General features: G+C 41.5%; 1 protein-coding gene and 2 non-coding genes across 3 annotated transcripts; all 3 read left to right on the top strand.

The window, feature by feature from the left end:
* Positions 1–4,284: 4,284 nt before the first annotated feature.
* rps4x (ribosomal protein S4 X-linked) lies at positions 4,285–9,672 on the top strand. Its single transcript, XM_072375991.1, has 7 exons — positions 4,285–4,309; positions 4,893–4,970; positions 5,323–5,503; positions 7,498–7,595; positions 8,424–8,595; positions 8,688–8,845; positions 9,511–9,672. Exons 1-7 carry the CDS (start codon positions 4,307–4,309, stop codon positions 9,610–9,612), a joined length of 792 nt encoding a protein of 263 aa, XP_072232092.1. The 5' UTR covers positions 4,285–4,306; the 3' UTR covers positions 9,613–9,672.
* Positions 5,647–5,722, top strand: LOC140282452 (small nucleolar RNA SNORD61). Its single transcript, XR_011909885.1, has one exon. It is a non-coding gene; the product is annotated as a small nucleolar RNA SNORD61 (small nucleolar RNA).
* Positions 9,058–9,129, top strand: LOC140282453 (small nucleolar RNA SNORD61). The gene has a single exon (XR_011909886.1). It is a non-coding gene; the product is annotated as a small nucleolar RNA SNORD61 (small nucleolar RNA).
* Positions 9,673–12,933: the final 3,261 nt, after the last annotated feature.

Here is a 12,933-nt window from a genome sequence, read left to right on the forward strand (position 1 = left end):
AAAACTGAGTCAAAGGGAATTTTTGTTTAAGAAACAAGACATACACACCTCATATGTGATATTAACACATTTTAATTAGCATTTTCAAGCAGATTTCCAAACTATAGAACAATATAGTTACAGAAAAGGTCCACAAGACAGCCTTATTGCATATATTATAAAAATAAGATAAATGTCTGCTTTTTTGGAACATTAACTCATGCATTAATTTGTCCAACACTGTCGAGCAGTCACACAATGAGAATGTGTGCACTTCCCATCTCTGGCCAGCAGATGGAGACAGAGTACTGTAAAATCAGTACTTATTTAAATGAAAATTTCAAAGGAAAGTGTTATTACTCCTGTCCCGCTCGTCTTTGAATTTTCTGAAGGTGCAGATTTATATCAATAGTTGTTTTTTTAATCTGATTTGAGGCAGGCAGGCGTAAAATAGAGGACAGGGAGTATGAAATGTCAATAGGATGAGCGCAGATTAACTGAGGTAGAAAAAGAAATGGTCATCCTTTTGCCTGAACCTTAGAAATTTAGAAACTTACAGCATTTTCAGTTCTTTATTAAAGGTACCATGTCCAAAATGGTCGGTTTTCTTTGTCAGTTTACAGCAAGGTGTCACAAAGCGTAACTTTTGCTCCAATCTCCCGGTCTTTGAGCTACTCTGATCTTTCCTCCACAGGTTCCGGATGGGATGCTCCAAAATGTTGACAGTGTTCTTTGTTAAGCGCTTCTCCTGCATGTTTCAGACCTTTGTCTTGATGGAGGGAGAAGTTTTCCCATGGATTCAAAAGCCAGATGAGCTTTTGCATACCTGCCTGTATGAGTCTTTCTTGACTGGCCTCCAGTGGGCTCAACCTTGTGCAGCGTCTGTTCGAATGTCTGCTTATAGCTGTTGGTGCTAGTTTTTCCAAATTCAGTCAGATTGACCTGCGTTGATCCTTGGTACGTAGATGATTCTCGTAAAATACCACTGTTGGAGGAAAATGTCAGGCAGTCTGCAGCATTACAGCACCCCAGAGGACAATCAGAACCATGCAGCCAAAGTGGTCAGACACAGAAAACTTGCTGGGAATAAATAATCTCCATAGAAAATGGATGTTGTTTTTTACACTATTTCTTTATTTATTGTAATAACAGTCTTTGCTAAGCACTGAAATTTACGTAGGACATATATCAAAATATTGTCCAACGTTTGTTTTTCTCTGCATGTGTTCACAGTAGCATGCTGCCCTCTGGTGGTCATGCAACAAAACAACATTTTCTAGTGGGTTTTATTGAGTAAATGGAGGGATTATTGTGTAATATGCAACAAAAAAATAAATAAATAAGTAACCCAGAGCAGGTTACTGGTTTTTCAGCAGGTAGAATGCCACGTTGGTGTACAAATAATAAGGGAGCAAGATACAATTTTTTGGGGCCAATAAGTTTGAAAGGATCCTCTGCTCAGACAGAAATCAGTGTATGGTCTCAAGGGTCACCTCACTGACCTATTGTATAAAACAGGACAAACATCTCATGAAACTCATAGCAGGTATCTGTTCAGCTGTTGCCGTCCTAAATTCATACTCAGCAGAAAAAAAGTTCTGCTTCTTCTTCAGATACTCAGAGAAGGACATTACTGTGTCTGCTTCGGTGCCCGAATACCTGAGGGCCCCCCACCTGCTGCGCTGTTTGCCCTTTGACCTTTAAAACTCATCAGCAGATTGATAGAAAGCACAAAGCCTGCAAATCAAACATTCTAAATACTTGGATCCACTTCTGGTGCCTGAAGACACTCTGGTTTGTAGGAGGTGGCCTGGGAGAGGGACCCTGGGCTCTGACTGCGGCCTCCTTTGGATGACATAAGACCATGGATCGATGGGTAAAAAATGTTAAAACATTTTGTTTGTTGCAAACATAAAATGTTGACTTGGCCTTTTTGTAATTGTGCAAAACTGTTCTTAGGATAACTGATATTCTCTCAAACGGCCGATCAACTTATCACATCAGCTCTTGAACTCTGATCAGTTTCTGGGTGTCTGTGGGGAAATAATAAAACTGCCATTTGTGATGGTGATTAGGTGCCCTCGTGGTGTTTATGTCATCACAAGCTACGTTCTCTGGACACAATTCCACAACAACAAGAGCACCGGATGCTTCATCTGTCAGCGACATTTCAAATTAAGAAGTGAAAGCATTTGAATACGATTTATGTGGCCACAGTGTGTGTTTCTGCACATCCACCAGCTTGACTGGATAATAATGCTCCACACCCATGTTAAACAGTAATTAGCCTTTGGATAACTCTTAAACTAACATCTTATTTCTGTATTCATGTAGAAATTTGTTTATTCCTCCTAGAAAGTAAAAAAAAAAAGTTGATTCTATCACATTTTTTATGAAGAGTGGGGTCTGGAATGCAAAGGATGGGTTCCAAACTTGCTGTTGGCTGCACCCAAAGCTGCTGAATTCTGCAAAGTCTGAAAGTCTTTGTCCATAATAACTCACAGACTAAGATGTCAGTTTGTGGGTGAATTCTGTTGGAAAAACCTGCAACACTGACCTGGATAAGAGACCAATCTATCCAAGGAAAGGAAACAAAAACACAAAGTAAGTTGTAAGAGCACACACACTGGAGCATTTGTATTAGTCACAGAAATGAGTCGAGGTTCATTCATTTGAAATTTGGGGTTCGCTCCTGCAGCCTGAGGGATTCAGAGATACTTTCAGAGAGAGTTGGCATGTGTGCAATGATTAAGATCCTTTGGAAGAGGATGACACAGTCCCAGGAGGAGTTTTATCTCCGGAAGTGTGAACAGGACTGAGATCTGCCTGCAGCGCAAACATTTCCTGCAATTTGATGAATTACCGTGTGATTTACGGTGAAAATACAACAGCTTCTTACTCTATGTAGTGATAGAAGTGTAAACAGTTAATACCACAAGTTAACAATAAGACTGGAAAACTTATTATTAATATATAATATCAATATATTATTAATATAGATCATTAACCAGCATTAAACAGTATTTTCTGGCACTCATTTACACCATGAATGTGGTACTTTGCTGGATTGATGACGATACCCCGCAGAAATGATCCACAGAGCAAATTTGACTCTTGAGGTATTCATTTACGCTGACTTCAACCCATAAATTGACAATATGAATAATGATGGTGTATAAATATAAACAAATATAAGCATCAATATATTAGATTAATGAATGTGAGTAAATGCATTGTAATATAACGGTAAAATATTGCCATTCCTGCAGCCACTATTGTGCTGTTTACTGTCAAGCCATGTGGTGTGGAGGTGAGGAGAGAAGCAGAGTTATAAATGAAAACTGGATTTATTCCAAGGATCCAAACAAAAAGCGCGGCTGAGTCGGAATACCAAAAAACCTAAACTGACTGAAAAAACCTGACATGAAACAACATGACAATGGATGAAACACAGGAAAAGGGAGGAAACATAAAACATGACCAAAAAAGTAAAACATGACATTTACTTTTTTAGGATCAGCTGTCTGAAACAAAGAGTGAGACAGATGAGGTCACATGAAGCACTAAGAAAATGACTAAATGTATAAATATGTAAGATATAAAACGTGACACATTTATATCACGGTGTTGTTTTTCATTTAGGGCCGTGTGTATACTGTGATATAAGCTGTGTGTAATAAAAGTCAGAATAATAAAGTACCAAACGGCACACTGACAATACTTCAAATGCATAAAAATGCCCCCTTGTATGTCATACAACCTTGTAGACTGATTTGCTGGAATTATATTTTGAGAACTATGCACAAATGTGTAAATAAGAGAGGTGTGTAATGGAAGTGTAGCTAATTATCCTTTATTAATTTCATAAATTGCTGGTCCACTCAACTTTTTTAATTGAACTTTTCCCCCTTTGAGTTGTATTAATTCAAGCAGAAATACTCGGATCAGTAGATTGTTTCTGTTTTGCGGATAAAAACTAAAGGCATGTTTCTAAAAAATCCCATTTCAAACTGTATTCACTTATATGAAATAATAGCAGTTACTATTTTGTTTCCACACAGTTGGTCTAACAATTCAGATATTTCCATGTTAATTTTCTTATACCTCCACAAATGTATTCTTTGTAGCTCTTGTATCAACCCAGTTAAAGTATAATGTTAACTAGTCAATAAAATTACTTATTTGCAGACCATGGCAGGGGCGAATTTATTAAGCTTTTACGAATGTTGTTGCGACTTTCATTAGTTATGTCCCTCCTGTAGTGCCGTCGTAGGCGATATCATTCATTACCGGAAGCCGAGAGGTCCTTTTCCCCGCAGACTCCAACATGGTGAGCTGTTCTTCCTCGCAATTCTTCTCTGAAATAATCACTAAACATCACGTTTTACAGTTGTAATTTCAAACACGTAGCTGTCCTACTTTAAAATACTACATATTGTTCAACAACAGGCGTGTATATTGGAGTTCAACTCACCGATTCTTGATTTTAAATCATAATTTAAGTTGACCTAGCCCCGCTTTGGTTTTTATCACCCATGGCTTGCTAGCTTGTCTGTGGCTATCACTGTTAGCACGCAGAGAAAGCGGAGTTGTGTAGTTACGCTGTCGAAGAACACGAGTTGCTTTATTTATGTAAATAACAGTGAAGAGTTTGACGTTAATACGGAAAAATTACGCGTCAAAAGTCTGCGAAATACGTGCTAACGGTAGCGCCACTAGGCCGCAGCCGGCTCTGGCAAGCCATTGAAGCGGCGCCATGCTAGCAAAACTGTGCCAGTATCAACTTCTCCTCGTTGGACAGCCGCATGTTATCCGTCCAGCATGTACAGAACTTGCTTCATTTCGTGTCGTAGACCATATTTGAGTTTACTTTTTGTCACTTCCACTCACCGGCTTTTTCCGCTCTCCTCCAGGCAAGAGGACCGAAGAAGCACCTGAAGCGCGTCGCAGCGCCAAAGCACTGGATGCTGGACAAGCTCACTGGAGTTTTTGTAAGTAGACATCTCATTAGCATCTATCCCGCTGTCATGATTTTTATTGGTTTGAACATATATTTAAACGGTGTTCAATAAATACAAGCTTATTGGACTTTATATTAGAGTGTTAACAGGATTTAAATACATCTGTGGTTGTCACCTTACAGTATAATGTGATCCAGGTACTGCTAATACCATGGATCAGAGGTAGCAGGTTATCACCAAACTTTTGGTTAATGCTATGTCAGTTCTCTCTGTTGGTGAACATTTGTCTACAAAGAAACTGCTCTCAGGATAGGATGGACACGCAGCCAGCCTTACGGAGTCGTTTTACTGTCCTCGCTTTTAACTTATCTTCCCTCCTCAGGCTCCTCGTCCCTCCACCGGTCCCCACAAGCTGAGGGAGTGCCTGCCCCTCATCATCTTCCTGAGGAACCGCCTGAAGTACGCCCTGACAGGGGATGAGGTGAAAAAGATCTGCATGCAGAGGTTCATCAAGATCGACGGCAAAGTCCGCACTGATATCACTTATCCTGCTGGATTCATGGGTGAGTTTTACGGGTTTGATGGTTTAGAGGGGGTTTACTGTGTTCCCGGGTAGTTGTCCTGCCTCCACAAGGGCGTTTAGGTCGTGATTTGAGGTCAAGGAGGTCTTTAAATTGCTTGGAAGGGTTTGACCATGATGGCGGGAGCAGTGATGAATTTGTGGCTTTGATCAGCAATGAGCTGAAACTACACAAGCAATTCCTCTAAGAAGTTCTGAGCTCCAGTTGTGAATTGTCTGTAATTTATTTTGGGGTTTTTTGAGACCATAACTTGTTGGTTTTGTGTGAAAGCGGAGAGTTCTCTCGCAAAGCTACTATTTGATAACATTTTGCTGGGACCTCAGGTGTCAAGTTGAGTCAAGGCCGGAATGGGGTTCACTTACTTAGAAAGTTCATGATTGTTATTTGATGCAGCCATTTTGAGCAGGGTGGCCTAGGAATGCACTGATGTGAACCCATAGAAGTGGTGGATGTTTATTTATCAGATGGGTCATGTTTATGTGGCATTTACTTTGCCCTGAAACCGACAGCATTTATTGGTTTGTTGGTTGCCATGTGAGCAGTTGTCAGGGTAATTGTAAGTTGTTTTTTTTAAGGGGTGTTTTGATCTTTGGATGAATGGCTGCAATAAAGTTTTTAATAGATTTGTGCGAATGAATTGGTGCTCATTGTAAGATGGTGTGAAGTAATACTTTAAAACGGTTGAGTTAATGGTTTCCATGGCATTAAAGGGACTATAAACTGTATATCTGGTGTCAGCTCTCTCGTCATGGGGCCGTTAACGTCGTCATCCACCCAGAATTTCTCAGTCTGTGCATCTTAAGGAGGGTTTACTGGATGAGACAACATCTGCTTCATTCACATGAAGTCAAATCTGGGACTGATTTTGGATGTAAAACTAATGTTTTTATCTCCTGTTGAGATGTCAGTCGAGTGTTTCCCAGCTCGGGTCCTCAGGCACACGGCCCCGCATGTTTTCCATGTTTCCCTGCTCCAACACACCTGATTCATAATGAATGTGTCGGCTCTTTAAGCTCTGCAGATAAAGGCTCATTCGTCTGAATCAGGTGTTCCTGGAGGAACAGGGTTGGGAAACACTTAGATTAAGGTCAGTGTCAGCGTTGATATGCAGCTCAGAAAACAAACCATAACTCATAGCTTCATGGCCTTTTTTTTTTCATTAATGCCTTCATTCTGGCAGGTGTCCAGCTGTGGAAGTCGGTCACTTTTGTGTGGATGCCTCAGGGCAGCCTTTATGTTTAGCTTGGGGTCATGTGTTGTTTGATTGTCTGTTTGTCAGTGGTGACGGCCAAAGCAGAGCTGTGTAGTTGGATAAAGAACATCACTAACAACCATGCCTCCTCCGCTGCTGTCAGTTTCCCCTCCGCCGCAGCAGCCTCATATGGAGGTGTGGCTTTTTAATTCACAAGTCCAAGGGAAGCCCTCGCCGCAGGTCAGAAGTTGTGTATTTATATCCGAACACTGGGAAGCTCTGCCAGCAGTCAGTGTGTGCGACTGTTGAAAGGTAGCGTTTCCCTTTGGTTCGGTGCAGCACGTCGGCTTTCTGTGAACTGATTAATGACACGACTCGGAGAGAACGTTGCGTGGCCCTTTGTTGGACATCTGTTGTTAGTCGCTGAGCTCCACACCTGAGCTGTTCGAATGAGTTTCACACCTGAACATGTGAAGATGTCCGACTGTGAGAAGGTGGATTTTGTCAGCGCAGCAGTGTTGTGTTGACCAGATCTCCACCGACTCACTGGAATATAACTGGAATCAGATGCCGGTGGCATTATTATGTAAAACTACAGGGAGCTGGTAGATTTATTGTGGTCAAATGGAACACCAGAAACCCTTTTTATGAATTGAATGTTTGTTCCTAAAGTTATGAATGATATAAATAGTGTTGCTGTTTTCTGTCTTTCAATACATTATGAACGGGTTGAAGTGCACATTTACTGAAGCGACTGTAACACGTTTCCTGTTTCTGTTCACAGACGTTATCAGCATCGAGAAGACCGGTGAGCACTTCCGTCTGATCTATGATGTGAAGGGACGTTTCACCGTCCACCGCATCACCGCTGAGGAGGCCAAGGTGAGCGCTGGGATTAGTGCTGTTGATTACTAAGACGATGATTTTCTTTACTAAACAGTCCTGCTGCACCTCTCTTCCTCACTTGATGGATTCTGTGGATTTGGTCATTTTAAAAGGCCAGAAGGCATCACGCTCTGAACATTCACAGTTGAGTTGAGCTGAGCAGCGTTTATGGTCCCGGGTCCAACACGCGTGCAGGGGAGGGGGGGGTCGTGTTTTTAATACCTGTTTCAGTTTGTTAGTGTTCGGCTCCTTCCAGCTGGTCTGAACAGAAGAGACAATAAAACGCTGACAGCAAACTGTACGATAATACGATATTGAGCTGGAATGACAACACATTTTTATTTCTATGTGGATTCTGTACAATAATTCTGAGAAAGACACTAAAAAGACATCTTTAAGAACAGTGTCTTGAATACTTTGCTATATGCTCCCAGAAATCAGCACTGTATGATCGTTATCTGGCAGCTTGACCTTTTATTATGGGGAAAAAACAGAATATTGGTTTAATGAGGGGTTTTTAAAACATTTTTGCTTGTTTTTTACCACACGATACAGTTAAACACATGCAGAACTTTCTCTTTTGTTCCAAAGCTGCAGTACATCCTTCCAGCTGATCCGCTCCAGCACATGTTATAGATGTATTTGCTCTCACTGTATCTCTCCGATGCTGATATACGGTTCACTTGAAAAGAAGAGGAGAAAGTCACGGTGCTTAGTCACTTTGACGGTTGTGTGCGATTGACTTCATTTAGAAGTACTAAAGTGTTTTGATGAGGTAAAATCCAGGCATCCATGGCATTTTCTGACCCACCTTTTCCTTTGTAGTACAAGCTGTGTAAGGTGAAGAAGCTCCTCGTTGGCACCAAGGGAATCCCCCACCTGGTGACCCATGACGCCCGCACCATCCGCTACCCCGACCCCCTCATCAAGGTCAACGACACAGTCCGCATCGACCTGGACACCGGCAAGATCACGGATTTTATCAAGTTTGATACTGGTAGGTTCAACTCGGCACAGGTCCCTCAGGTTCTTGGTCATACCCGTTTTACTGAAAAACGACTCTGACCTGCAACCTCCCCCCCCCCACAGGTAACCTGTGCATGGTGACCGGCGGCGCTAACTTGGGGCGTATCGGTGTCATCACCAACAGGGAGCGTCACCCTGGCTCCTTCGACGTGGTGCACGTCAAGGACAGCACAGGCAACAGCTTCGCTACCAGGCTCTCCAACATCTTCGTCATTGGCAAGGTGAGGACAGGCTTTAGGAGTATAAATCCAGCAGCACTGTCCTACTTTAGGGTCAGTGGGTGCACAGCGTGAGGCTGAGCTTACAGAACATCCATCTGGAGCAGCACTTCCCAGATATACCCATCAGTGATGAAAGTCAGACCACCTGATATTTTTTATCTTTAGCTTAGAGTTGGAAGAAGTCTCTGATCCAGAGAACAGGCCCGTTTGGAGCAATGATGACGTTACTGGTTATGATCAGCAATGAAAATAAACGACCAACTCCTCTAAGAAGTTCTGAGCTCCGTGACCACAGTCTCTCCCCCCCCCCCCCCTTAAAATTGTACAAATTTAAAGCCGTGTAATTTATTGCACCAGCTGGATTAAAGCCAACTCAGCGAAAACGTGCACCATAACAAACCCAATGCAAAAAGGTGCTGAAAAGGTTACACACAGATTATATTTCATTCTTAATTTTCTAGAATACAGTGTCTACAAATGTGGTTTATTTAACAGTATCAGGTTGGATGTGAGCAGCCGGCAACATCTTTAAATGGAATGAGAGGATATGTGAAAGCAGAACAGATAATTTCACTGAAAAGCTCCATTTTGACCCTTTTTTGTGTTCAAACATGAGCCCTTCTATCATTGCTAATCAGTCTGATCTTTGCTCCTTTTGTTTCCAGGGCAACAAGCCATGGGTGTCCGTGCCCAGAGGCAAGGGAATCCGTCTGACCATTGCCGAGGAGAGAGACAAGAGGCTGGCCGCCAAACAGGGCAGCAGCTAAACCGGCCAGAAAAAGACAGCCTGACCCCTGGTTTTCAAATAAACTGTTATTTACAAAACACTCACTGTTGTTGTTGTTGTTTGTGCTGAAACTGGGAGCACGAGGGGCAGCTGGAGACGTTGGAGAGGGTCTTGAATTATTGAACCCCAGTGCAATTGATAAGGTCAACAATTATGCGTCCAATGAAACAAAACATTTTATAGTCTATATAAAGACATCTAGTTTGTGGGCAAACTTAAAATTTCTACTAAATTTATGGCACTTGAAAGAGAAGCTTGGGTGACCTGAGTTCATGAACTCTTTGGATACTCCGACAGCTAACTGGATTACTTTGATACTCCAACATGAAACTCTGAATTGCCTTTCTTTCTAAAAATGCTGAAATAATCAGGAATATTGGGTTTAGGAACCTTCTCCCTCTGACTTCCCTGATTTCTTTAGAATGTGAAAAGCTGTTGGGACTGATAAGTGAGCGCACTCAGCTTGCATGTCTGACAGCAGGTGTGTCTAAACTTTGGACCGGGTAGATGCTAAAATGGTAACTTTTGCTACAGCTGACAGACGATCGGATCAAAAATGCACCTCAGCCCATTAACACCAGGCAAGAAATCTATATATATAGCTGACAATGGAAAAAAAATCCTCATCTTTATCTGAAAATTCCTCCATTTTTGTGCTCTGTATGCGGTTTATATCCATCCATCTGTTTATGCTCCCATCCAAGTCCACCCACTTCTCTTCCTGTTTTATTTTCCAGTCTAATTCCCACTTTCTCTCCTTTATCATAAACCATTCTCTCCATCTGTCCCCCACGAACCTGTCCTTTTGTCACCTTTCTCCTCTCTCTCCTTCTCTCCATCTATTATTTACTGTAAATATTCTCTTTTCATTCTTTTCATTCAGATCCCTATCTGCTTCCTCTTCCTTTATCCCCCCGTGTGACGCTCCAACCCCCTCCTCCTTCCCTCCCTCTCTCCACATTCTCTGTGTGTCCTGACTTCAGTGTCCGTCCATATGGTGACTGCTGGGATGCAGCCTGCTCGAGCGCCACAGAAACCTGGCCAGGCAACACCACCGTGTGTGAGTGTGTAACAGAAAAACACACTCCATGCTGTGTGAATGTGGCTTGTCCTGTCAAAGAGTTGTGCGGTCAACATGATTAGAAATGTGCTGCACAAATTTAGTGCACCGACTGTGAGAATTTACACAGTAAACCCATCAGTATTCTCCAAACTTTAAAACTTGTTTGGTCTGTAAATACAGCAGATTCAGATGGACCTTAAAAGAGATGAATACTGCTAAAAAATATTCTCATGTCAGCGCTAACCTGCCAATAACCTGTACATGCATATCTAATTAAGTATAACAAGTGTCCCTAGGGATTGTAGACTAAGTAAAAACCCTGACAGTATTATTTAAGTAAGAAGTTATTCAAAACTGTGTCAAGGTGAAGGTTGGGGAAATCGATTTCATGTGCAAGAAAGGAGTTATACAACATTTACAAGTTAAGCTCCAGCGCATATGTACTATTTATTACATATTAACTACACAACATAGTTTTAGGAAACTTAGTGAAGATTTTATTCCAGCTTTTATTAACAATACCAGCAGCTAAAACCATTCAAATCCGTCAAGAATTGAACTTCTCCAGCGCTCTTGAAGGTGTTTGCGAACAGATACTTATTAGTCGGGCTCAGATCTGGAGAATTTGGAGCTCGGAGCTCTTCCTGTTTTACAAATGGACCACTTGTGCACAACAGGCCGAAATTAAGCCAAAAGCGCCGGTTTCACCAATTATTGTGACATCAGTTTTGCCATTTGTGAGGTTGAGAAGAGCTAGCATGAACTTAGCTTAAGGCTAACAGTCACCCAAGTCTAAAATCTGTTGTACAGCTATATTTGTCCTCGAACAAAAATATAAAAAAAGGAAATCGGTACGTGAGGTATGTAGACAGAAAAAAACGTAGATACCGTATGTCCTCAAATAGAGGTTGAGGCCTTTATTTACCTCAACCACCTCTGTTAGACGCAGGCCTTTATTTCAAATTCTCATCGTTGTTAGTATGACCCGTCATATTTTACTGCAATTTCTTATTCAAAGGCCTCAACAACAAAATCTGGATATTCGTGTGTTAATTTGCAAGTTAACGGAAAATCACCACACTATGTGCCAGAAAGCTGAATAAACGAAGTCTGGAGCAGGCAAACAAACTATTAGCCTCTGCTGCGCCGTATAAAATTCAAATCCCTTCTGAATCTGATTGGATAGAAACTCCCTTCTGGTGCTAGCAGGACTTTGATTGTAAAAGATGTCCAACCACACTGAATGCAACAGCGTACCGGACTGAAACATACTGGGTTTAGACTGAAGGAATCAAATGGGGACTTTGACACCTGCTTCATCCAGAACAACAATATGTTTAAAACAACACAATTACTTCAACTGAATTTATTAGATAAAAGAGGTTATCTTTGGTTTTCACAATTTGGTGATAGGTATGCTTTTGGTAGCTTGTTATAGTCTCATAGTCCTTCGCAGTTGAATATCTCAGCTTCAGTTGTAATTTATCTGATAGGTTTTAGTTTAGCTCTGAGAATCTGGAACAGATTGTTGTTCAATGAATTTCACACGGTTAACTATGGAAAATGAATGACTTCTCCTCTTGTAAGACATAATTCTGACCCTTTTAAGTCACAACCAAACCATTAGAAGCTTCACACAAATTACTGTCATATCCTGTTGATCTCCTCAGATAAAACACTGATCCCCCACACTGCTCTCCTGTGCTCATGTGAGCTTCTGCGTTTCTGTTCTGGCCCTCACGTTCACGTGTGAGTGTGGGAGTCAGAGCAGTGAAAGCAAAAGAGCAAAGGATCAAATCCACACACCTCCCACCGACACTTTCATTTCTAACCCTGCCTCTTTATCACATGGCACAGCAGGACAATGGGAGTCGGAGTGTTCAGGCATGGCTCACACCCATGACCGTCTGCTCTCCCACACCCTGAGCAGTGCTGTACTCCATCACTGCCAGCAGACACAAGTAAAGATAGTGTGTGAGAACAGTGAATAGTTTGTATTTAAAAAAGATAAAAAAATAAAATAAATCCAGTTGAGTATCAAATAGCGGCAAAATACCATTTTAACCATGCACCTTAGTAACTGAAATTGACATAATTTAGATAACCACAAGCAGACAGGGTGAAATACTAAATGGCATGTATGTACATAAGTATCCTATCATGTAAACATTGTTGTGTGAAATTAAGCATCTTGACAAATAAGCATAAAAACTTTAAATTGCTAAATTATCATGTTGC

Source organism: Leuresthes tenuis, unplaced genomic scaffold (assembly GCF_036924035.1).
Source record: "Leuresthes tenuis unplaced genomic scaffold, fLeuTen1.0.hap1 SCAF_22, whole genome shotgun sequence".
NCBI classification, from domain to species: domain Eukaryota; kingdom Metazoa; phylum Chordata; class Actinopteri; order Atheriniformes; family Atherinopsidae; genus Leuresthes; species Leuresthes tenuis.